This window comes from Falco punctatus (assembly GCF_963210335.1).
Source record: "Falco punctatus genome assembly, chromosome: 9".
Lineage (NCBI taxonomy): Eukaryota > Metazoa > Chordata > Aves > Falconiformes > Falconidae > Falco > Falco punctatus.
Window position 1 is genome coordinate 28842074 of NC_137589.1, and position 27773 is coordinate 28869846.

General features: G+C 60.8%; 1 protein-coding gene across 5 annotated transcripts in view; it reads left to right on the plus strand.

Annotated features, from left to right (window-relative positions):
* SLIT1 (slit guidance ligand 1) overlaps positions 1-27773 on the plus strand; it is a 66898-nt gene that overhangs the window by 38386 nt on the left and 739 nt on the right. For 2 of the 5 annotated variants that reach the window (XM_080401873.1, XM_080401872.1), the window contains 33 exons: positions 10038-10109; positions 10237-10308; positions 10716-10787; positions 11102-11265; positions 11653-11800; positions 12309-12380; positions 12641-12712; positions 12825-12896; positions 13020-13163; positions 13297-13460; positions 13576-13599; positions 14099-14243; positions 14383-14457; positions 14672-14815; positions 15116-15259; positions 15386-15552; positions 16656-16788; positions 17883-17951; positions 18330-18401; positions 18633-18704; positions 19005-19076; positions 20592-20755; positions 21139-21263; positions 21481-21578; positions 22391-22530; positions 22904-22997; positions 23179-23316; positions 23689-23926; positions 24016-24146; positions 24237-24391; positions 24466-24754; positions 25870-26081; positions 26158-27773. The exon at positions 26158-27773 is cut by the window's right edge and continues 739 nt beyond it. In XM_080401873.1, the coding sequence (XP_080257999.1) occupies positions 10038-10109; positions 10237-10308; positions 10716-10787; positions 11102-11265; positions 11653-11800; positions 12309-12380; positions 12641-12712; positions 12825-12896; positions 13020-13163; positions 13297-13460; positions 13576-13599; positions 14099-14243; positions 14383-14457; positions 14672-14815; positions 15116-15259; positions 15386-15552; positions 16656-16788; positions 17883-17951; positions 18330-18401; positions 18633-18704; positions 19005-19076; positions 20592-20755; positions 21139-21263; positions 21481-21578; positions 22391-22530; positions 22904-22997; positions 23179-23316; positions 23689-23926; positions 24016-24146; positions 24237-24391; positions 24466-24754; positions 25870-26081; positions 26158-26402 (4198 nt within the window). In that variant the 3' untranslated portion in view covers positions 26403-27773. The other 3 variants (XM_080401874.1, XM_080401876.1, XM_080401875.1) reach the window with 3 other exon arrangements.

Genomic DNA, 27773 nt, shown 5'->3' on the forward strand with positions numbered 1-27773 from the left:
ACGCTCGCATGCTGGAGGCTTCCCAGCGCTCAGGACTGGAGCCTGGCACCTCTCCTAGCATGGTACAGCGCTGTCACCCAGCAGGTCCCTCTGTGCGTGGGGTCATGGTGGGGTGAGGGGGATTGACCTTGTCCTAACCATCATGGGGCTGCACGGGAGGGTCTTGCTGTGGCACGCTGCTGTCTGCCAGAGGTAGACCCACTTGTGGTTCTGCAAATCCCCACTGCCGCTTTCAGCTTGCTCTGCCCCAAGCTCTGGAGCTGCTGGGCTGCAGTACCCTGATTTGCTAGTCGTCCTGGGACCTGCTGGATCTGTGAGCACTGGAGTGCTCTGCTGTGGGCAGCGGTTTCCCTCTGCAACCAACTCAGTGCTGGAAATCAGCCAGGTGATGCAAATGTGAAGCAAGTAGGTGCACAGGCTGGAGGGTAGCGTGAGAGCTGGAAACAAAATGCATTTTGGTGGGGGGTTTTGCAGGGATTTTCTGCTACTAGAGGATGAGGCAGTGGGCAGAAGCAAAAACACGAAAGGAGGAAGGAGAACAAGCTTGCTGAACACCAGGGCAGAGGGGACTGGGGGGTGACGAAAAGCAGGGATGGAGAGAAGCAGGAAGCCAAAGGGCTGCAGGCTGGGTGCCCCAGTTTCCAGTGGCAGTGGGATACAGAGGCTGTGAGCCAGGCAGGTGCATTTTTAATACCCAGCGTCCAGCCAGATGCTTGCTGGAGGGGACAAGCCCTCATCCAGCAGTCAGTGGGAGCCATGAGGGACGTGTCAGCCACACAGCAGGTCCCTTTGCAGACAGTGGCAGGTTGGCTGCTCCTGAGCGTGTGCCGCAGGGCACCGCCTGCCCACCTTGTCCTCAGCCAAACTGCGGGGTGCTGGGCACAGTGGGTGCTGTGGCTGTCTTAAAGCATTTTGGGATGATGGACAGCTGCTGGTGATGCCTTGGCCTCACGTTGGCTCCCCTTCCTGCAGATAATGAGGTTGCAGGAACAAAGGGACAGTGTGGGGAGGGGGCGGTGACCAGCGTGCAGGGTTTGCAGCTTGTTATTTTACTTGTGTTTCCATTAAAGCGTCTGCTTTTAAGTTGTTTCAATCTCTGTAGAGACTGTAAGGTGGGTGGCAGATGCTTTATTCCCCCTCCCTCCCACCTTCCTCTCTTTTCCTTGGCCAGCTCCCGTTGTTCCCATAGCATCCCCCTTCCCGCAGAGGCTGTGTCCCGCAGCTCTGGCTTTGCAGCATAGCCCACGCAGGAGCCGCTCCTTGCTGGAGCTGGACTGGAGCCACCACACAGGTGCTGCCCTGTGCAGAGAGCTGCTCGGCAAAGGCCAGCCTGTGCAAATGCCTTCCCTGTGCACATCATTCCACTCACAACGGACGCCACGTGTCCCTGACTTACCCTGTGCCCAAACACAGGGCCACTGGTGTCACCCACCGTGTGTGCACTCACCCACCCACCTCGGCATCCCCAATGCACACCCTCAGCATAAGCAGGCACTGTGATGGCACTGCTGGGTGATACCAGCTGTTGTCAGTTGCTGGTGCTCCAGTAAGGACAGCAGCCTGGGTCATGGCGTAGGTCAGCAGCGTCCCTTTGAAGCCACCGAGATTTATGTGTGCCCTGAAATGTTTTGCTAAATCAGCACCACCACGCTGGGGCTGGGACTCTTCTTGCTAACTGTTGCCATGAGCATATGTTGCATTTTACACATGATCTGCTTGGCTGTCCAAGCAACAAACCTCTCCAGCTTTAACATTTTGGGAAGCATCTGCATCTCCTGGGAGGGAAGGGGCTGGGGCCAAAGCCTGGGGTCAGCACAGCGCTTTGGTAAGCCTTTCCTGGCAGGGGAGCAGTGTGAAGCTTTGTTCCCTGGTCTGGCAGTGTTCATTTTTGCTCTTTGCTGTGTGTATGTGGTGGACAGGCAGAATTTGTTGGTTGAGCTCATGTCGCTGAGGTCTATGGTGTGAGGCGCTCAGCACATCATGATGCCTAGCAGTGTGCTGCCTTGCTGCAGCAGAGGATTGTTTTGTCCCTATATATATGGGCTTGGCAAGGATGAGCTCTGATCCATTGCTTTCACTAGTGCTGAGATAATAAGAAATGCTTGTGCGAAAAACTCAGGTGGGAATAGGGACACTGTCTTAAGGGAAGTGATTGTTTATCATTGCTTGGATCTCAGTGGATGTGACCTGGTGTATCATCCTGCCTGTCAAGAGGTGCTGAGGACCCTGGTCCCTTCAGGAGCACCATCCCACAGCCAGGAATTACATCACCCCCTCCATAGGTGGTATGTAAGCAGGTGATGGACACAACAGGTACATGGCCCTTGTGCAAGGGAGGGGTCCCCCAGGACCAGGCAGCCTGTGTGACTCAGAGCACAGGGACCCTGCAACTGCAGGTGGGGACGTGAGCCCCGCTTTCCAGCTGGTTGGGGTAGAGGCACACATGAAAGCGCATTTAGAGGCCAAACTCCTCATGTCACCCAGGAGCAATGAGCCCTGCACAGGGCACGAGAGGCTGGTGGTGGCTTTCAGGCTGCTGTGGTGGCTAGGATACCTGGATCTCCTCATCTCTAGGGCTGCTGTAGGGACATCTCCCTGCCTTTGCACAGCACTTCACTGTGCCACAGAGATGTCTCCTGTGCTGAATATAGGTTGCTGCCACCATCCTTGTCCCCTCTGGCTGTACCATCCCTGTTTTGTGCACCCCTGTCCTCAGTGCCCATCAAGGCTGTCTGGGTTGGGAGGCAGTTTCTGTGGCTGCAGGTTGCGGTCTCCCCCAGCATGCTGTGGGCTGCGGCACCCGGAGCCAGGAAGATAATGAGATCTTAATAGTCCAATTATATCCCATCGATTTACTCAGCACGTAATTGTTGGTGGCTGGGGCTGCCTGATGAAACGCTCGCTCCGGCTGCCAGCGGGGAGGGCTGTGCTGTACCGCCCAGCCTGCGATGCTCTTTGCAGCAACCAGCTGTTCACCCTTGAACCACTGCAGGAGCAGCCCCCCCCCGACTTGCTGTACCCCCTGATCAAGAGGGGCAGGGACGAGAGTGGCAGGCAGAGAATGGAGCGGGGACCCTGGCACCCTGCCCTGGCTGGGCAGGGGGTGCTGACATCGGGCTGACCCCAGGCTGACATCCCCCGTGCTGCTCTGGGGAGCAGAAGGGTTGTGCATGTCTGCCTGTCACTAAAGCAGGCTGACAGAAGTGACTTCTGGTGGGTGACGGTCCTTGCCAGCTGAGCAGCAGCTGAGCCGTTGGCCGCGGCTGGCAGCCTGCACTGGGCAGTTTGGTGACTACCAGAGGTCTGCCCAGCTGGTCTCCTGGCAGCAGAAGCCAGCTCCCGAGCATCCACCTGCAGGTACTCCTTGCCACAGCATGGCATTGCAGGTGCATGTCTGCGCTTCTATTCATTTCCCTTTTGAGCTGATTGTGGCTGGAAGTCCCATGGACTAACGACACCTGATTTGAAGGAGTCATTTTTAGCTGTGATTTTAAGCCTGCCTTTGTGATTGCGCTGGTCATCCCTTGCTCTGGTGTCATGAAAAGCAGTGAAAAATGTTCCTTTTCCCCCCTCACTGTGCTGCTTTGGACCCTGTTCCATCCCGTCCCTTTTCTCTTTCTGGCTCCTTCCAAGGTGCCACTTCCAGAGACCCCACCATCACTTTCCTGAGTGTCAGGGTCTCATGCTGAGCCCACCATGCTGCACTCTGGTTTGTTTGCATCTGTGCAAACCCACCTTGTCTTGCGCAAACACCATCAGCCCTGGGGGCTGTGGTCACAGTGGGTAGCAGACAGCAGCAGGCAGCATGCAGGCTCCCAGTGACCTTGGGGATGGTGGAGTGACGCAGAGGTGCAGGAGGTGGGAGGTCTGCCTCATCTCCCTTGGCCAGGATGGAGTGTGCTGGCAGCTGGGCCAATGGAGCCCATTAAAAATCAAACAGCCTGACATAATGCTGGGGGCACGCCATGGGAGCTTGAACTTGAGATGGAGCTGCAGGACCCCACTCAAGCCAGTGCTGGGGATGGGGACAGGTGACATGGCAGACAAAACCCTGCCTCATTACCCCAGCATCCTACTGATGCAGCAGTGGGGCAGCTGCCCCCAACCTGTGGCAAGCAGCTTCCCTCTGGGACCACCCCTCCTTGGGCGCTGGGTCCTTGCAGCACTGGGGACTTGTGTCCATCACCTCAAGTGGATCATACAGCTGGGACACGTGGGTGATGCTTGTTTCCTCCAGCACGGGGCTGTGGGTGCTGATGCTGCACAAAGAGTGGGTGCAGCTGCTCCTCCCCTGCACTGAGAAACACCAGCGCAAAACCCTGGGGGGGACTGTGGGCTGTTGACCACTAATGTGAGTGCTCATTAGTGTATCAATCTTGGGTAATGCGGGAGTCTTTCTGTCCCTTTGCCATTGTCACCTATCAAGCAGTGGAGGTGGTGTGTGAACAGCCGTGCGTGCCGTTGAGGCAGCCTCAGCTCTGCCCATCCCTCTGCCCTGGGCAGCTGTGCTGGGACAACCCCTGCGTGTGGGCTGCTTAATAGCTGCTGGTGCTGTGGTCCTTGCTGGTTAGTCCCTGGCTGGCCCTTTTGCTTCGGGAAGTGCTGGCTGCACCCTGGCACAGCCTCCTCTGGCACAGCGTCACTGAGGCTGCGATCCAGGGAGCAGCTATCCCAGCCTGAAACAACGGTGCTGCCCAGGGCTGCGTGGCTTTGGTTGCAAGGGCACTGCCTTGCCTGCTCAAGACTCGGTGGGCGGTTGCTGTGGCTGAGCTGGTACCTGCAGCAGCTGGTCCTAGCGCGGGTGGAGAGTTGCTGCTGAGGGAGGCACCCGGCCTCTGCGCGGGACCTGCCATGCATTTTCAATGTGGGAGCAGCGGCCTGGCAGCAGCTGGGGGCTCAATGCCTTTGATCTGTCCTAGTGACCGGGAGGGGGTCCGGGAGACCTCCAGGTGCTAAGGAGTTTGCAGCATGGAAACCAGGTAGGAAACTAATTAAAAGGTGGGAGCAACCCCCTGTGCTTCACCCGCCGGCACCCGGTGCTGGGCACGCAGACGCTGCTGGGTGGAAAGCCGCTGGCCTGCCACTGTGTGCTGCAGCAGCCCTTGCTGGCGCGGCTGGGACACCGCATGGGCTGCAGCTTTCGCCTGGACGAGGTGCCCTGATGGCTGCCGACGCTGGGTGAGACGTCCCTGCGCAGCGACAGCAGAGCCAGCCCCGGCAGGTGCTGCCAAGCTGGGCCGCCTGGCGAGGGGCGCGCTGTGCCGGAGGGCTGCCAGGCCGCCCCAGCGCTCTTGGCAGGCGGTGGGGGACTTGGGGATGCGGGGCCAGCAACACTGGGAAGCAATTACCTCCCCGCTGTGTCCGGCCCTAATCCCCTCACGCGGCGTGTGAGGAGCCGGCTCGCCAAACAAGGCTCAATCAGGTTAAAGTGTGAAGTCAGGATTAGCCGAAAGAATGAGAGTGTGGTAATAGCCCCGGCCTCCCTGCCCGGCCGCCGCAGCCCGCCGTGGCCCCCTCCCTCCGGCCGCCTGCCGGCCCGCCGGGCTCTTGCCGGGGAGATTAAGGCCGCCTGGGTTTGTTTGCCTGAGTGGGCTCCCCACTGGGAAGCCATGTCGAACAGTTTTGCTCGGTCGCCCCGCTAAGCGCCGGGCAGGGCGGCGTGCTGGGGGGTTGGCTCCCGCTGCCAAGCCCCTGCCAGCCCAAGGAAGCCGAGCCCCCGCGCCTGGCTCCTGGCCGAGGCTCCCCAGGGCCGGTGGCGCTGGGGCAAGGGCTGCTGGCTGCCAGCAGAGCCAGCACCGGGGGCACCTCCAGACCCGCCACAGATATAGAAACGCAGAATCGTAGAATCATTTAGGCTGGTAAAGACCTTTAAGATCATCGAGTCCAACCATTAACCTGGGACTGCCAAGCTCACCACTAAAACATGTCGCTAAGCTCCACGTCTATGTGTTTTTAAACACCTCCAGGGATGGTGATTCCACCACCTCCCTGGGCAGCCTGTTCCAATGCTTCACCACCCTTTCCATGAAGAAGTTTTTGTTACTATCCAATCTAAACCTCCCCTGGTGCAGCTTGAGGCCGTTTCCTCTTGTGCCGTCACTTGTTATCTGGGAGAAGAGACCGACCCCCCCCCTGCCTACAGCCCCTGTCAGGCAGCTGTAGAGAGCGATAAGGTCCCCCCTGAGTCTCCTTTTCTCCAGGCTAAAGAGCCCCAGATCCCTCAGCCACTCCTCATAGGACTTGTGCTCCAGACCCTTCACTTCATTGCCCTCCTCTGGACACGCTTCAGCATCTCGATGTCTGTCTTGTAGAGGGGGACGATCACTGCCCTAGTGCTGCTGGCCACGCTGTTTCTGATACAGGCCAGGATGCTGTTGGCCGCCTTGGCCATCTGGTCATGGTGCTGGCTTACATTCAGTTGGTTGTCAGCCAGCTCGCCCACGTCCTTTTCTGCCCAGCAGCTTCCCAGCCACCCTTTCCCAAGCTTGTAGTGGGGTTGTTGTGACCCAAGTGTGGGACCCAACAACGATCATGCACACAGTGGGGCAGGGTAGCAAGGTATAAGATCGGAGCAGGGACGTCTCCAAAATCCCAATCTCTAACCACTGCCATCCACCACACTGCCTAGCCAGGGAGGGAATTGTGTGGACATAGCCCAGTCATCAGGCTTTTAGGGGACATGGCAGGAAAGTGGGTGCCTTCCTTCTCCCCGTTGCACAGCTGTGGGCTGGAGTTGGCTGCTGCCAATTAACAGGCAACTGCTGGGTTGGAAACCTCTGTGGGAGGTGAGCCTGGGGACAAAAGGGGTCTGGGATGGGGCTGGGCCAAGAAGCGATGGAAATGCAGAGGGTTCCTGGGAGCAAGTGGGAGTTCTGCTTTGCAGATAGGCTGCTGAGAGCTTCCCATTTGGGCATGCATGCCACCACGGAGGGTCTGCCCAAGCACAGATGTCTATCCTCTGGTACTTGCAGGGTGGAAGCTGTGTGTTTCCCCCATCATCTGCTCACCGCTTGTCATCCTTCCCCCTTTGCACCCCCAGGACTAACAGAGCCCTCTGTACCCTGGGCCATGCAGGGAGAAACTCCAGTGGCTGCGTTCCCACAGCACAGGGATGGGAGGACATGGCACTGTGGATGGGCCAGCTGCTTGGGCATCCCCTGACTTCAATAACCAGGAACCCCTAAACTTGGAGCTTTAGGAAAATACCTGGAAGTGAGACTAGAAAAGGCAGAAAGGGCGGTTGTGACAACAGGGCAGGGGCTGCTTTCTTTCCCTTTCCTCTTTCTGTCCCTGTCCGCCGGCTGGTTCCCAGCAGGGCTGTCAGACCTGTCAGTGCTTGTGATCACCACTGTAAGCTGGCACACCACATGCGATGGCAGTGACATGCTTGTATTTGGCGGGGTGCGAGGTGGCACCGGCGCAGCCGCCGAGGGTGCCGTAAGCCACGCGGTGGAGCGAGGAGAAGCCGTGCCATCTGCTGTTTCTTCGGCGCCAAAGTGTAAAGCAAACATAGCTGGGAGCTATGAAACACCAGGAGGGAAGGGGCCGTGCCTTGTTCCAACGCCGGGCCCGAGGATCCCGCAGGCAAAGCATGTGTTTGTCCTGGTGCCGTCAGCTGTGTAACTGTGCCGGCAATGTAAGCCCAGCACCAGGGCCTTGCTGAAACCCTCGCATCCAGCGTCTGTCCCTCTTGGCTTCAGTACCCCAAATGGCAGCACTTCATTGGTGACTGTCATGAAAAGCTGTGAAGGGGAGAAGCCTTGCAAAGTCAGTTGCAACCTTCTAGCAGTGTTTCCTTCACGAGCTGTAAGTGAGCAGCTTGCAGACAGACGCCTGGATTTACTCCCCGGGTGCGCTGGGACTCCCATGTGCTGTGAGCGGAGAAACACGAGCAAAGTTCCATGGGGGAACCAAACAAGCTGCGGGCAGGGTCTGCCTGGGCAGGCATCGCCAGAGCTGGAGCGGGGGGTGCAGAGCACTGAGGCATGGTGGGCGCTCCCATGCTTGGCCCCGCTGTGACCAGTTTAATGTTGGAGGACAGGCAGCTGCCGGGGGGGAGTGCGATGCGTTGGATGCATTGCTAGCAAGAGCAGTGAACTTCATTTGGCGGTTTCTGGAGGGTTTTCTAGGGGATTCTGTCTTCTAGGAGCCCAAAGGGAAAAGGGGATTTGGGGCAATGCTGCGTTTTTCTGAAAGGTCAGTGCAATTCCTGGGGGTCCCCGGGTTCATTGCGTCCCCAGCAGAGGATGGGGAGAAGGTGTCTGCATCTGAAGGGGTGCTGGGGTGTCAGAGCTTGTGGCAGGTGTCAGCTCCTTCCCCTTTGGAGAGTGCGAGGTGACCCCGATCCCTTCAGGGCGGCTCGTCCCAGAGCCCTGTGGGGGGCCGGGGCAGGCTGGGCGGGGCCGTGCGGAGCAGGCAGCGCAGGCGGAGCAGGCAGCGCAGGCAGCGCAGCAGCCCGGGCCGGGCAGCCTGGCAGTGCCGCCGCGCGGGTAGCGGTGAAACTGCGCCGCCTGCGCGCCCGGCTGCTCGCAGGGGAGCTGGGCCCTTCCAGGGCCGGCATCTCCCTTCCCCTGCCCCAGCAAGGGTGCTTTGCCGGCTGCCTTTGGTTCCTCAGGAGCGACCCAGAGGGATGCACCAGCTCCCCTGCTCCCTGCACGCTGCGTGGGGCATCACTCCAGTGCCCTACGGCAGCTCTGTGGTGGCTGGGCATCCCGCTGGAGCGCTGGGGGAGCCCACTGTCCCTGGGTTTTCTTTCTCCTCCTGCAGCTGTGCCAGAGATGCTGGTGCTTCCCTCTGGGAACATTCCCCATTGCAGCAGTGAAGCTTTTGGCCAGGGTGAAGTCCCAATCTGGAGACCTCCAGGTCTCTTGCAAGCAGCTTGTGGGTTATGCCGAGCCTGTTTTCTGGGAGAAATGAGGGCCCAGGGAGCAGCGTGGATGCTGTGCCTCCATCCTGAGCCAGCCCAACTGCTCTGGGATATCAGCAGTGAACAGGCTCTGTTATGTTGAAGCATAGCTGGTGAGCAATGAGGGCGAAATGCTGGCACCCAGGGACACCCCAAACCACCTCTTCGGGTGGGGATGGGGGTGTCTGCGTGGCCTGTGTAATGCTGGGGAGTGCTTAATCAGTGCAGGATGCCCTGGTCTTGCTCCTCATTCCCCCAGGGACTTGCTGCATAGGACAAATGCCACGTCATGCCTCAGTTTCCCTGTGCCAGGAGGGAGCTGTGGACATGTTCTCCTGCCCCGTGGGTGGCTGGAGCAGGGCTGCACTGGCATGGGGCTGGGAGCAGGCAATGCAGGAGCCTGCCAAGCTCAGAGGAACTCCTGGCCCTTGGGGTGGGAGAGGGAATAGCTGCATGGGAGCCATGGGGCACAGATACAATAGGCAGGTCCCCCCAGGGATGGAGTGAGCTGAGCCGGTCCACTCAGACCCTACCTGCAGTGAGATTTTTGGCTATCATGGTCATTCAAAGCCAGCCCAGGTATGGTGGAGGATCTGACCTGCTGCAAGCCCTGCAACACAGAACTGGCACTGGCCTATAGCATGCCCCAGCGTTGCAGAGCAGGTGATTACACAGACGGTGCTGTATAGTGATGAAGTAATTAATGACCCGCTTATTTGTGCCCTCTAAAGTGCAGGGCAGGCTCCATGGGAATGCCTGCCGGAGCCCTGGAGCCGCTAAGTGTAATTACCAGTTAATCAGCAGGGACCTGTAATTAGAGCAGTCAGAGGGTATTTAAGTACGGAGGATTTTCCCAGAGCTTTGCCCTGCTGTTCTGCTTATTAGAGCTGGGGACAGTAGTGCCCGGGGAACCCCAGCCACTTGCAGCCACCATGGATGGAGCCAGACTTGCCTTGGGACAGCCAGCAGGCCAGTGGGAAACTGAGGACCTGAAGCCAAATTACAGTTTCCCAGAGCCCCTGAGGGATCACTGGGTGCTGGGGTATGCCCCTGCCTGTGGATGCCCTCGTCCCATGGGGCATAGTGCTTTGCAGGCGCTGCTAACTTTCCTTCCTGCCTCTTTCTTGTGCAGGGACCTGAGCGAGAACTTCATCCAGGCCATCCCCAGGAAAGCTTTCCGCGGGGCCACTGACCTCAAGAATCTGTGAGTCCCGGCAGGGATGGGAATGAGGGAGTTTGGGGTCAGGTTCTGTGGCAGGAGGCATCAGGAGCCACCGGTCACTCTCTGCTTGGGCTGTCCCAGCAATGCTCCCTCTGTCTTTCTCCTGCAGGCAACTGGACAAGAACCAGATCAGCTGTATTGAGGATGGGGCTTTCCGTGCCCTGCGGGGGCTGGAGGTCCTGTAAGTGGCTAGGGGCCAGCTGGAGCCTCCATCCTGCAAGCCCCATGAGGGCTGAGGGTGTCCTTGGGTGCTCCCTGTGGCACTGTAGGGACATTCCCAGTGTGCCATCTCTCCCTGGCCCCGAGGAGGGACTGAATAGGGGTCTGGTGCCACAGCTGTAGAGCTGTGCTCCAGGGCCTGATCCTGCCCCAGGGGTCCACCTGGTTGCATCTGGCTGTGGAGGGGAGAAGCCTGGAAAAGGCAGCAGGTCCTGCCCAGGGGTTCGGGCTGTCCCCATCTCTCACCTCTCCATCCATGCACTCTGTGCCGGGGGGTGGGTGGGTGCTGTTGCCCCCAGGAGTTTGGTGCTCTCACACTCCCATTTCTGGCCTGGCTGCCCTGACTTTCCTCCCTCTGCCTTCCTGCAGGACCCTGAATAACAACAATATCACTTCCATCCCTGTGTCCAGCTTCAACCACATGCCCAAGCTGCGGACATTGTGAGTCCTGGGGCTGTGGGGGTGGTAGGGACCCCCTAGGCTGGAGTGGGCTGTCCCCAGCTCTGCTGCCAGTGCCAGCGGCCCAGCAGTGCTAGGACAGCACTGTGGGGAGGGGATGGAGGGGACACCCTTGCAGAGCATCCCTAAGCACTGCCAAGCTGGTGGCCTTGCAACCAGCACAGATGCTCTCAGGCTCCTCCGTGTCCCCCTGTGTATGTCCCCAGCCTTTGGGATGAGCTAGGTTGGGGCAGCCAGAGAGCAGTGGAGTAGGCAGGAGCCATCCTCTGGCCACTGACTGCCCCATCCACCCACAGCCGCCTGCACTCCAACCACCTCTTCTGCGACTGCCACCTGGCCTGGCTCTCGCAGTGGCTGCGCCAGCGCCCCACCATTGGGCTCTTCACCCAGTGTGCTGGTCCAGCCCAGCTCCGCGGCCTCAACGTGGCTGAGATCCAGAAGAATGAGTTCAGCTGCTCCGGTGAGGGAAACAGGGGAGGTGATGGGAGCCAGGGCAGGGACAGGGGTTGGGGTGACAAAGCTTGTCCCACCAGTGCAGCCCACCTCCACTCCCTGCCATGTGCCTCAGCTCAGAGCCTGGATGCATGCCGCGGGCTTGGCTCAGGTCAGCACTGTCCCTGGTGTGGGGACACCACCACTCTATCAGTGTGACAAAGAGTGCATCAGTCTGCCCTTGGAGCTGTGTGCCTTTTGCACAGGGTTGGGGCACACAGGACCTTGTGCATCCACTCAAAAGTGCCACGAGCTGTCCCAGCACGCTGAGCTGCCACCAAGGTCCTTGGGGTGCTGCCACCCACCTGCCTGGCCCAGCTCTTTGCAGTTGCCATGGTGGCTGCTTTCCTGGCAGGACAAACGGACCCGTCACGTGCCCAGCTCTGCAGCCTGTCCTCTGGCTCCTGCCCAGCCATGTGCACTTGCAGCAACGGCATCGTGGACTGTCGGGGCAAAGGGCTGACGGCCATCCCTGCCAACCTGCCTGAGACCATGACAGAGATGTGAGTACAGCCCCACATTGTCACTGCCAGGCTGTGGGTGGCTCAAGGCAGTGGGGCATGGGGGCAAGCCCCACAGGTCAGCCACCCCACGGGGCAGCAGGCTTCCTTGCTCTTCTACCATACCGCCCAGATTTAGCTCTGGATTTAGCTGCATTAAAAATGCAAATAGAGAAATAATCGCCTTAAGGGAATCCAATTATGGTGCAAAGCCCCTGCTGGGACAGTGCACAAAGCACATGGGAGGCAGCAGGTGCCCCCAGACCCAGGGTGCTGGTGGGGAGGAGGTGGTCCCCCCAGCCCAGCCAGCATGGTATCCCCACCCATGGCACCCCTCCCTGATGGAGAAAGCCCCAACCGCAGGCTGCAAGTTGTCCCTGGGTTGAATGGTGCCACTCCAGTGAGGTAATTTACAGTAAGCTTGGGGGTGTTGCAGACCCCCAGCCCTGTCAAAGGCATGCTGGGGCTCAGCCAGGCCTACATTCCCCATCTCTCCCACTTCTCTTTGCAGACGTCTGGAGCTCAACGGCATCAAGTCCATCCCCCCAGGTGCCTTCTCCCCCTACAAGAAGCTGCGAAGGATGTAAGTGTGCAGCTTCTACCTGCTCACCCTGAATCCCAGCACCCTTTACCCTGCTGGCCACTGCTATGAGCCTGCAGCCCCGCACTTAGACAGTCACGGGGCACTTGCCATGACATGGGTGCCCCACATGGCAGCACTGGGGTGGGGTCTTGAATACCCCCAGCTCTGGGTGCTGGGGGTGCTCCCCTGGCCCAGCAGGAGGATGAGGCTATGGGACGAGAGAAAAAGGGACCAGGCTACCTTCTTGCTTTGGGTTTCAGAGACCTGAGCAACAACCAGATCTCAGAGATCGCTCCTGATGCCTTCCAGGGGCTGCGCTCGCTGAACTCCCTGTAAGTGCCCACACTGGCATGTGTGGGGTGGTGTGGGGTGGATGCTGTGGTCCCGGAACCATGCCCCACACTGCTCCCCCCCATCTCTCTCACACCAGTCTTTCTCTCCCAGGGTGCTGTACGGCAACAAGATCACGGACCTCCCCAAGGGTGTCTTTGGGGGACTTTTCGCCCTGCAGCTGCTGTAAGGCACCAGTGGCTGGGTAGAATGCGCTGCAGGGACACCGGGAAGCAGGGCTCTGGTGTCCTCAGCGCCCATGGTGCATTGAACAGGGTCCCCAGGCTCACCTCCCTCCCTCCCTGCCAGGCTCCTCAATGCCAACAAGATCAACTGCGTGCGGGCGGATGCCTTCCAGGACCTGCAGAACCTCTCACTGCTCTCGCTGTACGACAACAAGATCCAAACCCTGGCCAAAGGCACCTTCACCTCCCTGCGGGCCATCCAGACCCTGTAAGTGCCCACACCAGCTCTGGTGCCTGGGTGGGTAGGCAGCTGGAGGGAAACATCTCAGTGGGTAGCCAGGGCTAGAGTTGGTGGTCACCTGTTGCCCCTGCCAGTGTGTCACCCACTGTCCCTGGCACAGACACCTGGCCCAGAACCCTTTCATCTGCGACTGCAACCTGAAGTGGCTGGCAGACTTCCTCCGCGCCAACCCCATCGAGACCAGCGGCGCCCGCTGTGCCAGCCCCCGGCGCCTGGCCAACAAGCGCATCGGCCAGATCAAGAGCAAGAAGTTTCGCTGCTCAGGTGAGAGCTGTTCCCATCCCCACCATGGGTGCCCTGTGGCACAGCTGTCCTCAGCCCTGCCCCAGCCTGGTCTCCATACTCTAGGAGTGCTGATGTGGTTTTTTCTTCCCCACAGCCAAAGAGCAGTATTTCATCCCAGGTAAGAGGAGGAGCTGGATGCATGTGTGCATGGGTGTGTGCATGGTACCCTTTTGTACAGGCTGCCAGGGGGGGTGATCGTGCCAGAGCCCTGTGGTCTGGCACAGCAGGACCACACTGCATTTCCCGTCATTTCTGGTTGCTGAGTTCCCAGGTGCTGCAGTAACAGAAGCACTGGGTACCAGGATGTGTTGCGGCATCTCCCATCATGCCACTATTAGGATGGGCACAGAGGCACCCCCAGGGTCCAGCTCTGGTTGCAGGAGGGGAGAGGTGGTGGACAGCACAGTGCCCCTTCTACCAAAGGCAAATATCCCTTCAGATAAGATGCTTTGGGCATGGAGAGGAGAAATATGTGTGCAGTGGCTGGGATGAGGGGAGCTGGGGAAGAGACCGAGACCAGCTGGGGGTTTGGGAGGACCAGAGGAGGGGAGGGCAGGTGCAGCCCCCTGTGCCTCTGCCCACGGGAGCCCACCCACGCTGCCCTTGCTGGCACGCAGGGACGGAGGATTACCAGCTGAACAGTGAGTGCAACAGCGACGTGATCTGCCCCCCGAAGTGCCGCTGTGAATCCAGTGTGGTTGAGTGCTCCAACCTGAAGCTCACCAAGATCCCAGAGCGTATCCCACAGTCCACAGCGGAGCTGTAAGAGCCTCCTCCCTCCCACCCTGCTATCTTTCCTGCAGCTGGAACATCACCAGTGCTCAGGTTTGGCTCAGGGTTTGGTCTGTACCAGGCCCTTTGCAGCCACCTCCTGAGCTCTTTTTCCTGCTGCCCACCCCAGGCGCCTGAACAACAATGAAATCTCCATTCTGGAGGCCACTGGTATCTTCAAGAAACTCCCACATCTGAAGAAAATGTGAGTATCAGGCACGTGCAACCCTTCAGGAGTGCCTGGGGGCTGGGATCCTGATGCCAGGGCAGCCTGGGATGTGAAATGGGGGGCACGTCCCAACCTGAGGGTCCCTCAAGGGACTGGACAGCACAGGGTGCTCAGTGGGACCTGGGGAGGCAGAGTTCAGGATGAGGTTGGGGCAGAGCCCTCTTCCCAGCCTGCTTTCTCCTCTCTGCAGCAACCTCAGCAACAACAAGGTGTCGGAGATCGAGGATGGGGCATTTGAAGGGGCATCATCCGTCAGCGAGCTGCATCTCACTGTCAATCAGCTGGAGTCTGTGCGGAGTGGCATGTTCAGGGGCCTGGATGGGCTGAGAACCCTGTAAGTCCCCACATCCGCTGTGGGCACAGGAATGGGAACGTCCCTGCTCCTTCCTTCCTGCCCTGTCTGCGATCCTGGGCTGGTGCTGTGTGCATCACTGCAGGACCAGCTTGGGAGTGCCTTATCTATCTGCTGGCTGTATCCAGAGTTGTGGGGGTATTTTTTTGCTGCTCAGAGACTAGCCTGGGCTCATCCTGCTGCCTGGCAGCAAGGTCGGCACCACCTGGGCACTGCCAAGGTGGGTTTCCCCTGTGGCACCTGCCTGGGTTGTTAGGTGCCCTCCTCCCCTTCCCTCCACAGGATGCTAAGGAACAACCGCATCAGCTGCATCCACAACGACAGCTTCACGGGGCTGCGCAACGTCCGCCTCCTCTCCCTGTATGACAACCAGATCAGCACCATTGCACCAGGTGCCTTTGACACGCTGCAGTCACTCTCGACGCTGTACGTCTTGGGCCCTCGGGGGATGCTCCCAGTCTGTCCCCATCCCATCATGACAGGGGGCTGCAGGAAGGTTCCCTTGTTGGGCGGCTGCTCAGGCGATACCCTTGGGCTCCCTCCCATGCGCAGGAACCTGCTTGCCAACCCCTTCAACTGCAACTGCCAGCTGGCCTGGCTGGGGGACTGGCTGCGCAAGAGGAAGATCGTGACAGGGAACCCACGCTGCCAAAACCCTGACTTCCTCCGGCAGATCCCTCTCCAGGATGTAGCTTTCCCTGACTTCAGGTGTGAGGAAGGTAACTCATGGGCCCCACAGTGCTGGGGGTGAGGGGGGACCAGACCGCTCCTCCTGGGCTGGCACCATGCTCCCTGTCCCAGCACCATCCCTGCTCCTGGGATGTTTGGCAGTGCCCTGCTACAAGCCGGTAGCTCAGGGGGTTGCTCAGCCCATTAATGCCCTACTCTAATGATGCACGAGTTTCCCTTCCTGGTACCCAGCCCTTAGAGCTGCACTGAGATTCCCACAAACTGCTCTGAAGCCAGGAGAGGAGCTGGTACCCACTGCACTGCGTGGCCCTTGTGTGTAGGCAGGTCTGTGCTAGCGAACGCTGTGCCCCCAGTGCTGGCAGGATCAGATGTATAGGCAGAGCCCACCCAGGATTCATCCTGCTTCTTCTCTCCTTCCCTTCTCAGGCCTGCACACGTGCCGGAGCTGGGCAGATGGAGTAGGCAGGGAGCGTGTGTGTTGAGAGAAAAGCCTTTTTTAAAAAAACTTTCTAATTTAGAACAGCTTTTGAGCCCTCTGGAAAATATTTACAAACAAATCATCGTTTCTTCTGCTTTCCCTCCTCCACCACGTCAAAGACTGAAGGGTTGCATCCTGCGCCTTTCCTAATGGTGTGAGATAACATACGGTTGTCCCAGGGACGCCTCTCCTGTAGGAGCCCAGTGCAGTGGCAGGGAACGGGGAAGCAATGCCATCTCCTCCGGCTGCTTAGCACAGGCACCGCTCCCTCTAGCCTGTGTCTGGGAGATGGTTGAAGGAGGTTATTTCAGAAGGATTGGCAGGGCTGAGCCCTTTCTTCTGCACCCTCCTCTCTGCTGTCCCTGGGACTGCATTTTTGCTTGAAAATGGTGAAAATCAAAGCAGCCTTGAGCTGACTGGTTGCATCCATCCTGGCGGGGCAGGCAGTTTCTGGGTGCAGGAATGATTCCTGCATTGCTGACTCTGTCGGGCTGAGGCTACTGCCTGCAAGCAGGTTGCCTGCAGTGCCCTGCTTTTGGGGCGAGGGGAGATGGTCAGCATGGGAGGGGAGCAGTCCTAGGCACTGCATCCAGCCTCATGCAGTGCCCGAGGGCTGGGACCCAGTGAATTTGTGGCTCTCTGTGCCTGATGCAGGTCAGGAGGAGACCAGCTGCATCCCCCGACCCCAGTGCCCGCAGGAGTGCACCTGCCTCGACACTGTTGTCCGCTGCAGCAACAAGCACCTCAAGGCCCTGCCCAAGGGGATCCCCAAGAACGTCACGGAGCTGTGAGTGGTGGGCAAATGCCCGGATTCTCCTTCTGACCACCAGCAACTTTGCAGCCCTGGGTGAGGGGTCTCCGCTGTGGGGTTGCAGATGTCGGGGCAGAGATGCTCCCTCCCACACCCCCATCCCAGCCCAGTAGTGGGGGCAGGACCCCCACCTAGCCAAGGGACCTCATCCAGCCCTGACCCCAGCAAGGGGCTCCACAAGAGCCTCTCTGCCAACTCAGCGCTACCGAGGGTGCTGTGCAAGAGGTGTTGTCACCGCAGCTGCATCCCTGCTCTTTGGCCCTTGCGAGGGGGCAACGTAGGACAACCACCCCCTGCAGCTGTGGTCCCCGTGCAGCCCAGGGCGCTGCGGTTCCCAGCAGCCTGCCATCAGCAACAGGGATGGGGCTACCCTGCCTCTGCCAGGTCCCGGGCCCCTTTCTGCCATGACCTCTCACCATGCTGCAGGGATGCTTTAGGCAGCCCCAGCTCCAAGCACACGGGCAACAGAATGTGGTTTGCGTGGGGTCAGCCACCCGTCACTGTGGGTGTCAGGGAGATACCCACGCAGCCATGCTGGGTCTGAATGTGTGGGCACCGTGATGCCCATTGCTGCAAAAGGGGCTCTGCACTCGTCTGGGATGGGGAAGGCAGCAGTCCTGTGTGCAGGGGGTGTAAACACTGGTTGTGCACATACATATGTATACCACCCCCTCACACCCCTGCGCTGTCTCGCACACCCCTCCCCTCTCTGCATCCTCCGCTCTCTCACACATGCCTTGGGAACAAATGGTTACAGCCGCCCACGCTCACATTGGATGTGTAAACGCAGCACATGGCTGGCTGTGCTCGCACACGCAGGCTGCTGGGAGACTGCCTCTGGGACCTACATGCAGAGCCCCCGGGTGTGCTAATGTGCTCACACGCTAGCTCCCCTGCCAGCCCAGGGGTCCCTCGAGAGCCCCATGGGCCCCGGGTGCAGGGGGGGAGGTGATGCTGGAGATGCTTCTTGGAGCTTGAAGTCCATGGGGATGCACGGGAGAAACAGGAGGGCAGAGAGAGGGACTTCCTGCTTCTCAGCCAGCCCGAGACGCTTTTGTTCTCCCTTGCAGCTACCTGGATGGAAACCAGTTCACTCAGGTCCCGGGGCAGCTCTCCACCTTCAAGTACCTGCAGCTTGTGTAAGTAGCCAGGAGCAGGAGCCCAGGCAGCTGGTCCCACTGCTGGGACCTGTGTGGGTGAGGACAGGGGCTGTCCCCATGGACCTCGGCCTGGCAGTGTGCAGGGACCCCTGACATCCCTCTGTGTCCTCCTTCTGCACCAGGACACAACTGGCTGATGGCGATGCTCAGCCTGGGGATGCTCACAGTCTCTGCTGGCACTGGCCATGGGGCAGAGCGGGGACAGTGGTGTTGCTGCTCTCATCCTGTGTGGCAGCCCTGCTCTTCCCTTGGAGGCTTTGCTGCTGTTTGCACCTGACTGCAGCTGAGCACGGCACAGGGAGCAGCAAGGGGTGCAGGGTTCAGCTGGCTCCAAGCTCTGGGGTTTCTGTTTTCCAGTGATCTGAGCAACAACAAGATCAACTCCCTGAGCAACTCCTCCTTCACCAACATGAGCCAGCTCACCACTCTGTAAGTACAGTCTCGGCGGCGTGCCACACTGGGCTGCAGCCCAGCCAAGCTCTTCCTAGGGGAGCTCAAAGACTGAGGGGTTCTGGGGACACCGAAGTCTTCCCTCTGTGCCTGGGTGAAGCTTGGTTTGAGCTAGAGCTCATACAGGGGGGGTGTGCAGCCCAGGGTGGGCTTCTTGCGGCACACAGCAGTACCCCTGACACTGTGTTGCCTCCTTCTTCCCTTCCACAGGATCCTCAGCTACAATTCCCTGCAGTGCATCCCTCAGCTGGCCTTTGAGGGCCTCCGCTCCCTCCGGCTGCTGTAAGTATCTGCCCATAGCCCTGCTCACGGTCCTGCTCAGCCCCTTCTCTGCTGCTGCCTGTGTCCCCAGTGCCCACTTGGAGCTGGGTGCAGGTAGGCAGGCAGGGCACAGGCTGCAGAAGGAACAAGGGGAGATGCTTCAAGCCTCTCAGAGCACATGGCGCTTTTGCAACAGTGTGGTGGGGTCCAGCTCTGCCACCCACGCTTGGACCCATGGGGTAGGGGCAGCACAGCCTGTCACAGTCCTTGCTGCCCATCCTGGAGCCACGGGCATCGCAGGACCCTCTCTGTTCTCTGCAGGTCTCTCCATGGCAATGACATCTCCACCCTCCCTGAGGGCATCTTTGCGGATGTCACCTCCCTGTCCCACCTGTGAGTATCTCCTGCTCCAGGGCACAGGGCTGGACACAGGCTCAGGAGATTTTTAAAAACCACGGGGCTGAGCTGCCTCCTCTCCTCTTCTCTGGGCTGGTAAATTGGGACAGCATTTGTGGGGCAGTGCCATGCCATGCCTGCCCTGCCCATGCTCAGCCCCCAGGGCTAGATGTGCAGATGAGCCTCCCAGTGCTGCTGTGATGTCCCTGTGGTCCTTGCTGGAGGTGGCGTGGGTTCCCTGTCCCTCCCCCCAGCTCCCTGGGGTCCCCTAACATGCAGGTCAAGCCATGCAAGGTGCTGGCACAGCCATGGGTTGGTGGGGGCGGCACTGACCCATGCCAGCATGTCGTTAGCCTCCTGCCAGGACGCTTCCCTGCAGCAGCCTCCCCAAATCTGTCATCAAGCATCCTGGTGGTGGTCTTTCAGCCACTCTTTGAGGGAGCCTGTACCCCAGGAGCACAGCCCCATACCCACCACCTGGGGCAGGGGTTCTGCTTTGCTCACGGTCATTTTTTGCTCCTGTCCCTGTCCCTGTCCCTGCTAAGCCGTTCCCAGCCACCAGCCAGCGGCTGGTCCTGCTCCTGGCATCCTGGAGGTCTCAGGCTGTTCCTCTAGCCTGCAGAGAGCACCTTGATTTCCAGTCCTGCTCCCTGTGGTTTTTGGGAGCAGCACTGCTCCATCTGGTCTTCCCTGGCCCTTCACTGATTCCCTGTGCCGAAGCGTGGAGCGGCCGCTGCCAGCCGGCACTGCTGGTTCCCGCAGGGCTGAGCTGTGTCACCAGCCGGCGCTGTCGGTGCTGTAGGACCAGGTTTGTCAGCCCCGGTGGATCTGCTGTCCCTACCGCCTGCCTTCTGGGCTGCCATCTCCTTCCTTCGTCACAGGTGTCAGTTGCGCTGGCCCTCCATCACCACCGACAGTTGCAGTGAAGGAGGAGGCAGAGGCACCCAAACTCAGCCTCCCACGTCACCTGCTGCTCCCTGCCCTGCTCTGCGGTGGAGCAGAGCAATCCTACCTCCTCCTCTCTCAAAACAATTCCTTGCTCTCCCCCGACGCAGTCCCCATGAGCTCTGGCTATGACCTGCTGCTTGTCCCCAGCAGCCTGCTCACATGTCCATGCCCTGCAGCTCCTGTGCAGTGGTCTTGTTGCTCCTGCACAGCCTCAAGGTGCTTTGCTCTGTTTGTGCCGGGCCCAGGCAGCTTTGTCCAAGCGCTGGAGAGGGACTCCCAAGGATTTCTGTGTGGGCAACGGGGGGAGAGTCCCAGCACAGAGCCACGGGGCACTGTGTGGGCTGTGGGGCTGTCAGCAGGGTGGTCTGACTGGGCAGCGGTGTGGGGCTGTGTGCCCCAGTCCTCCCACAGCACCTCTACTGAGTCCAGAAATGGAGGAGCACTGGGTCCCCCCATTACATGGCAGCACGGCCAAGTGACAGAGTTGTGTCCAGTCCCAAGGTCTCCAAGCTCGGTTTCCTCTGTGGGGCAGTGGGTGCAGTTTTGCCCTTCCTCCCGCTGCAGAGCCATCGGGGCCAACCCCCTGTACTGCAGCTGCAACCTGCGCTGGCTCTCCAGCTGGGTCAAGACGGGCTACAAGGAGCCAGGCATCGCCCGCTGTGCTGGCCCCCCCGACATGGAAGGCAAGCTGCTGCTCACCACCCCTGCCAAGAAATTCGAGTGCCAAGGTGAGAGGTGCCTGTGCCGTCTGTCTGTCCATCCATGCCCTCCTCAGGCAGGGCAGCAGGCATCACAGGGAGCCAGGCTGCCTCCTGCCCCGTGCCTGGCAGACCGATGCTCTGTGAGTCTGGGGGACTCCAGCATTTCATCTGTTGAGGTGCCTTGTGGAGGAGGGGGATGGGGATTCTTCTGTCCCCTTACCTGGCTGGTGGCAAATCTCTGGTGACTGAACAAACTCGTGGCTGTCCCATTGCCTGGTGCACAGCCCTGTGGCAGGGCAGGCTCCACTCCAAGCCACAGCTGGGGCTCTGCCTCCCATGTTGGTGCCCACAAATGAGCACCTCCCCGTTGCTCCGCACCGGTGGTCATCTCTGTGCCTCCTGTCCCGCAGGCCCTCCTGCCCTGAGCATCCAGGCCAAGTGCAACCCCTGCCTCTCCAGCCCCTGCCAGAACCAGGGCACCTGCCACAACGACCCTCTCGGCTTCTACCGCTGTGCCTGCCCCAGTGGCTACAAGGTACCCTGGTCCCCGGGGTCCCCAGCACAGGGGGATGTGTCCCTGCAGAGGGGAAGGGGGCAGTGCAGGGGCTCTGCCTTGCCCCTGGGGCTTGCTGCCTGCAGGACCATCTCCCCTCCCTGCACGCCACAGTGCCCTGCTGAGCAGGATGGGGCAGGGAGAGCTGGGCATGGTGCTGTGGCACCCTCCTTGCTCCTACCTCTTCATCCTTCCCCAGGGCAGGGACTGCGAGGTGGCACTCAGCGGCTGCTCCTCCAACCCCTGCGCCAATGGGGGAACCTGCCAGCCTCAGGACGGGGAAGGAGCTGGGTTCAGGTGAGTGCTGGATGGGAATCCACGAAAGACAGGTGTTTGGGCGGCAGCATGGAGCCCTGGCATCCCATGGAGATAAAGTCTGATGCTTCCTTCCCCTCCTGCATGCTCCCTTGGGCATACAGCAGGGGTACTGCATTCACGTGGCAGCTCCAGCCCATACTGCCTGCTCTCTGCAGCCCTGCTTGCACTTCTGCCAGCACAGCGCCAGCAAGGCTGACTGCTGGCTCCATCCCCTGTGCCCCCCAGCCCTGCAGACTCCTGGGCTGAGGGCATGGTGGGGAGGGGGGGTTCCCCCCTCCATGAAGAGGCAAAGGGCAGTAGGATTTGGGGCTGGGGTCCAGCTGCTGCCGCAGGGCTGCCTGTGGGTTGGGGCAGAATGTGGCCCTGGGGTCACTGCCATTATCTGCAGGTCTGCTGTGCCCCCACACAACCCTCGCTACCCTGAGTGCTTCAGGCCATTCCGGGAACTGGGGTGTGATTAATGGCTGAAAATAGATGGCAGGCTGGGGGGTGAGGAGGTGGGCTGTGCAGCTGCCTAGACCCACACACTGAGTGGCCTCAGCCCGTTGTCATGGCAACGCAACATCCTTGTATCATGATGCCACCCTCCCCTGTGCCCGGTGTTCAGCAGGGAGGCACTGAACCCTGCTGGGGGGCACTGAACCCTGCTGGGGGGCACTGAACCCTGCTCCTCAGAGCCTCCCAGTGTGCAAGCATGCTCAGTGCCAAGGTCCTGTGCTGGCTGTTTTTGGGGAGCCAGCTCAAAATGCTGTGTTTCCCACCCCCTGATACTGCCCTGTGCCCCACGGCAGGTGTCTGTGCCCGGTGGGCTTTGAGGGCCTGAGCTGCCGCATCACTAGTGACCCCTGCAAGGAGCACAGCTGCAAGAACGGGGGCTCCTGCATGCCCAGTGCCACCAACTACACCTGCCTGTGCCCTGCCCGCTACACAGGTACCTGGAATGAGGGCTAGCCATCCCCAAACCTTGCAGGCCTGGTGAGGGATGTGCCCGGTTCTTCTCCCTTTCCAGCAATGAGGGCTAATAGCTCTTCTGCCTGCTGTCCCAGTGCCCATCACCATGGCCTCTGGGTCCAGCCGCCTGGAGTCTGGGTACACCCAGCTGAGCCTTCATACCCTGGGATGCCCTTGGTTCGGCCAAGAGCTGCCTCTGGTGGACCACAGCCCTGTACCCACGGTGGTGCAAGCTGTGGGCTCGGCAGCTCCCTGCCTTGAGCTGAGCCCCCAGTGGGCTCCCTCTGCCCCTTGGGGACTGGGGCTTCCCTTCTGGTCCTGGAGTTGCTAGGCACCCCTCCTCTGCCCTGCAGGGGATTTCTGTGAGCAGCCGCCGGATTTCTGCTCAGCCGAGCTCAGCCCATGCCAGCATGGCTCCACCTGTGTCTCCACCAGCCAGGGGCCCAGGTGAGCCCCCCCTCCCCAAATTGCTTTCTTCTGGCTGCCTGGTGGGGGAGATTTGCTTTTGGGGGGCTGCAGCTCACAGGCTGGGGCGGGGGCATGGGGTCGGGGGGTGCCAGGAGGAGCAGGCACCCACCAGTACAGAGGGGGGAGGAAGGGGCGGCCATGAGCCCCCCACCTGCCCCAGGTGTGAGTGTGTGCCCGGCTACCTGGGGAGCAACTGCAGTGAGGACTTCGACGACTGCCAGGACCACCGATGCCAAAACAATGCCCGCTGCCTGGACGAGGTGAACGGCTACTCCTGCATCTGCACTGAGGGCTACAGGTAGTGCTGGGAAGATGGCAGGGCGCTGGGGGTGGTGTGGTTGGTTACGTGTCAGTGTGCAGGAGGGACCAGTCCTGGCTACCACATCTGTTCATCCATCCATCCATCCATCCATCCATCCATCCATCCTCTGCAGTGCTAGAGGGAAGAGCAGCACTGGGTGTGTGGGTCTCTAGGGATGGAAGCTGGGGGGAGACAATGTCCCTGGGGAGGGACCCCAGGGCAGGGCACGGCATCCCTCTGATGCTGCTGACTGGAGAGCTTCCATGGGGATCCCAAAACTAAGGCGGTGTTGTCAAAGCCCCTGTCAAAGTGGGCAGGGGGTAGGGCGCTTTCCCAGCCCCATGCCCAGCAGCACCCTTGGCCCCACAGTGGCCAGCTCTGCGAGATTCCACCCCGCACTGCCAGCCAGCCCGGCCCCTGTGAGCGAGCAGAGTGCCAGAATGGGGCACCGTGTGTGGAGAGGGGTGCCCGTGCCCTCTGCCAGTGCCTGCCTGGCTTCGGCGGCCCCAAGTGTGAGAAGCTGCTGAGCGTCAACTTTGTGGACCGTGACACATACCTGCAGTTCACAGACCTGCAGGACTGGCCCCGAGCCAATATCACCCTGCAGGTGAGGGCTGGGGGGCATGGGGGCATCAGGGGGGTGGGCACTGGGGATGCTGCCCCAGGGGTGTGGGCTTCCACCTCTCCCCCTGCCAGGTCTCCACAGCTGAAGGCAATGGCATCCTGCTGTACAATGGCGACAGCGACCACATGGCCGTGGAGCTGTACCAGGGCCACGTCAGGGTCAGCTATGACCCCGGCACCCACCCCAGCTCAGCTATCTACAGGTATCTGCCACCCGTTCCCCACTAACCAGGGACCACCCCCCCACTGTATGGGCTTGAGGGGGTCCCCAGTGACCCAGCCATCCCCACCAGCGCCGAGACCATCAACGATGGGCAGTTCCACACTGTGGAGCTGGTGACATTCGACCAGATGGTGAACCTCTCCATCGACGGTGGCAGCCCCATGACCATGGACAACTCGGGCAAGCACTACACGCTGAACAGCGAGGCGCCCCTCTATGTGGGCGGTAGGACAGGGGCCTGGGGGGTGGTAGTGGGTGTGGGGCCCATCCAGCTGTGCTGATGGTCCTGCTCTCCCTAGGGATGCCTGTGGATGTCAACTCGGCTGCCTTCCGCCTCTGGCAGCTCCTCAACGGCACCAGCTTCCACGGGTGCATCCGCAACCTCTACATCAACAACGAGCTGCAGGACTTCACCAAGACGCGGATGACGCCGGGGGTGGTGCCAGGCTGCGAGCCCTGCCGCAAGCTCTACTGCCTGCACGGCATCTGCCAGCCCGCTGGCACCCAGGGCCCCGTCTGCCACTGCGAGCCCGGCTGGGACGGGCCCCACTGCGACCAGCCCCGTGGTGGCCCCTGCCAGGGGCACAAGTGAGTGCCCCCGCCCCACTGGCTGCCCCACGGCAGTGGTTCTGCCCCACTGGCTGCCCTGCAGCGACCTGTCTGCCCCGTTGGCTGTCTTGAAGCAAGGTCCCTGCCCATTGGGTACCCCACAGTCACCCACCTGCCCTCCTGGGGCTTTGGCCACCCCGCTTCATTGGCAGCCCCATGACAACTGCCCCACTCCATTGGCTCATTGGCTGCTCCTTCTTCATTGGCTGCCCCACAGCAACAGCCTCACTCCATTGGCTCATTGGCTGCTCCTTCTTCATTGGCTGCCCCACAGCAACAGCCTCACTCCATTGGCTCATTGGCTGCTCCTTCTTCATTGGCTGCCCCACAGCAACAGCCTCACTCCATTGGCTCATTGGCTTCTCCTTCCCCATTGGCTGCCCCACAGCAACAGCCTCACTCCATTGGCTCATTGGCTGCTCCTTCTTCATTGGCTGCCCCACAGCAATAGCCTCACTCCATTGGCTCATTGGCTGCTCCTTCTTCATTGGCTGCCCCACAGCAATAGCCTCACTCCATTGGCTCATTGGCTACTCCTTCTTCATTGGCTGCCCCACAGCAATAGCCTCACTCCATTGGCTCATTGGCTTCTCCTTCCCCATTGGCTGCCCCACAGCAACAGCCTCACTCCATTGGCTCATTGGCTGCTCCTTCTTCATTGGCTGCCCCACAGCAATAGCCTCACTCCATTGGCTCATTGGCTACTCCTTCCCCATTGGCTGCCCCATCATAACCGCCCCACTCCATTGGCTCATTGGCTGCCCCTTCCTCGCTGGCTTCCTTGTTATTGGCTGCTCCTCACTGGCCACCCCTCTCATCCTTGCCCTCTCCATTGGCTGTCCCTCCTCGCTGCCTGCCCTGCCTGCCCTTCCCATTGGCTGGCTGCACCCTCTGCTGGAGCTGGGGGGCGGAGGCGGTGTCATGCTGGCGGTGCTGTGCCGTGCGTGGCCGTGCCCGATGGCTGTGCCACGGCAGTGCCGTGCCGGTGCTGGCACCGTGCTGGTGCTGAGCCGCGCCGTGCTGGGTGCCGATGGGCCGCGCATGCTGGTGCTGTGCCACACTGGCGGGTGCCTGATGGTGCCGGGTGCCCGCAGGTGCGTGCACGGGCTGTGCCTGCCCCTCGACGCCCTCTCCTACAGCTGCCAGTGCCGCGAGGGCTACCAGGGCGCCCTCTGCAACCAGCCCGCTGAGCCGCCCGACCCCTGCCACCGCCAGCCCTGTGCCCACGGCCACTGCCGCCTCACCCCCGGCGGCCAGCCCACCTGCGAGTGCCACGACGGCTACACTGGAGCCCTCTGCGACCAAGGTAGGGCCCGAGGTGGTGGGTGTGCTGGAGGGGCAGCCCCCACCAGGCCGGTGGGCTGAGCGTCGCTATTCCACAGAGCCGGAGTGTCGCGGGGAGCCGGTGCGGGACTACCACCAGGTGCAGCGGGGCTATGCCATCTGCCAGACGACGCGGCCGGTGGCCTGGGTGGAGTGCCGGGGGACCTGCGGCGGCCCTGGCGCTGGCTGCTGCACCGGGCTGCGGCTCCGGCGCAGGAAATATGCCTTCGAGTGCAGCAATGGCGCGACCTTCGTGGAGGAGGTGGAGAAGCCCAGCAAGTGCGGCTGCAGCCAGTGCCTGTGAGCGGCCACCGGCCCCGGAGAGCTGGGGGGCCGGTGGGGAGCCCCCTCCGGAGCCAAGGACCTCGCTTTGCCCCGCAGCTGTGGTGCTGCTGTCTGGGTGCTCCTGAACTGAAGCTGAGGAGCCTGGTGGAGGGTAGAGCTGTTGCATCTAGAGGGTTGGAAAAAAAGGAAAAAAAGAAAAAAAAAAAAGAAAAAAGCCCCCACAAACAAAGCAAATGTGTAGATAGAGAATTTTTTAAGAACTGCAGCTACACAGACGTGTGGATATGGGGTGGGTGCTCTGCCCAGCTGCCCCTGGCTGCTCCCGGTGGGACCCTGCCTTACCCCCAGCGCAGCCCCGCAGCTGTGGAGGGCAGTGCCTGCGTCTCCCTGCCTGACCCCTCCCTGGCAGTCCCATCCCTTGCATCCAGCTTGGTGAGCTGGGGACTTTTCCAACACCTGGGGCTGAAGCAGAGGGGATTGATGTGGCTCAGCCTGGTGGGCCGTGGTGAGCCGTGGCTGGCAGAGGGCTGCACGGTGTAGCTGGCATCCCATGGTCCCAGCCAGCCCATAGCTGGACTCCCTGTCCTCTCCTCCAGCAGCCCTGGCCTCCCTGCTGAGGACCTGCGATCGCCGTGATGGCAGCTGCAGCAAGCAGCTCCCCAGTGCAAGGGCTGGTGTGCTGGAGCCCAGAGCACCCCAGATGGTGGCAGCTCCGTGGCCGCAGCCTGACTGGTGGCACCCCTGGGCTGTGCTTGCTGGCTGGGCTCTGGTGTGCACAGGGCATGGCTGCAACCCGCTGTGGGAGCGTCAGGCGCCATGCCGGGTGGAGCAGGACTAGGGCAGCCCCAGGCATGCTGAGTGGGTCATGGGCAGCAGTGGAGATGTCCATGTGGGTCCCAGTGCCAGCCCTGCCCCATGCTGTGGGGGCCAATACTGTTCTGTCAATGCAGAGGGGGCCCCGAATACCCCTGGCCCAGTCAGACAGCTCTGCTTAGAGGTGGGAGCCATGTGGGGCAGCACAGGAACCCCTTTCCTTCAGGCTCAGCCCCTGGGGTGCCCTGTGGCTGGTGCCCCATGTCCCACTGGCCCGGCCAGCCGGGGCAGGAGGCTGCTGGGCCAGCTGGTGTGTGGGTTTGCCATGCCCATCACCGGGGCCTCAGCCTTGTGGTTGCCAGGGCCAGCTGAAGAGGCTGAAGATGCCCACGCCTGCCAGCCTGGAGCTCCGTTACTGCCAGGACAGGTCCCACCAGCTCCTGGATTTGGGTGTCAGTGCCCAGGTGGCACCTTTCCAAAGCCTGCAGCACTGGGGGATGCTCTGGGCTGGTGCAGGAGCAAGGGCAGCACTGCTGCTGGTGCAGCATGGGGAGCCTGTACCACACATGCCCAACCT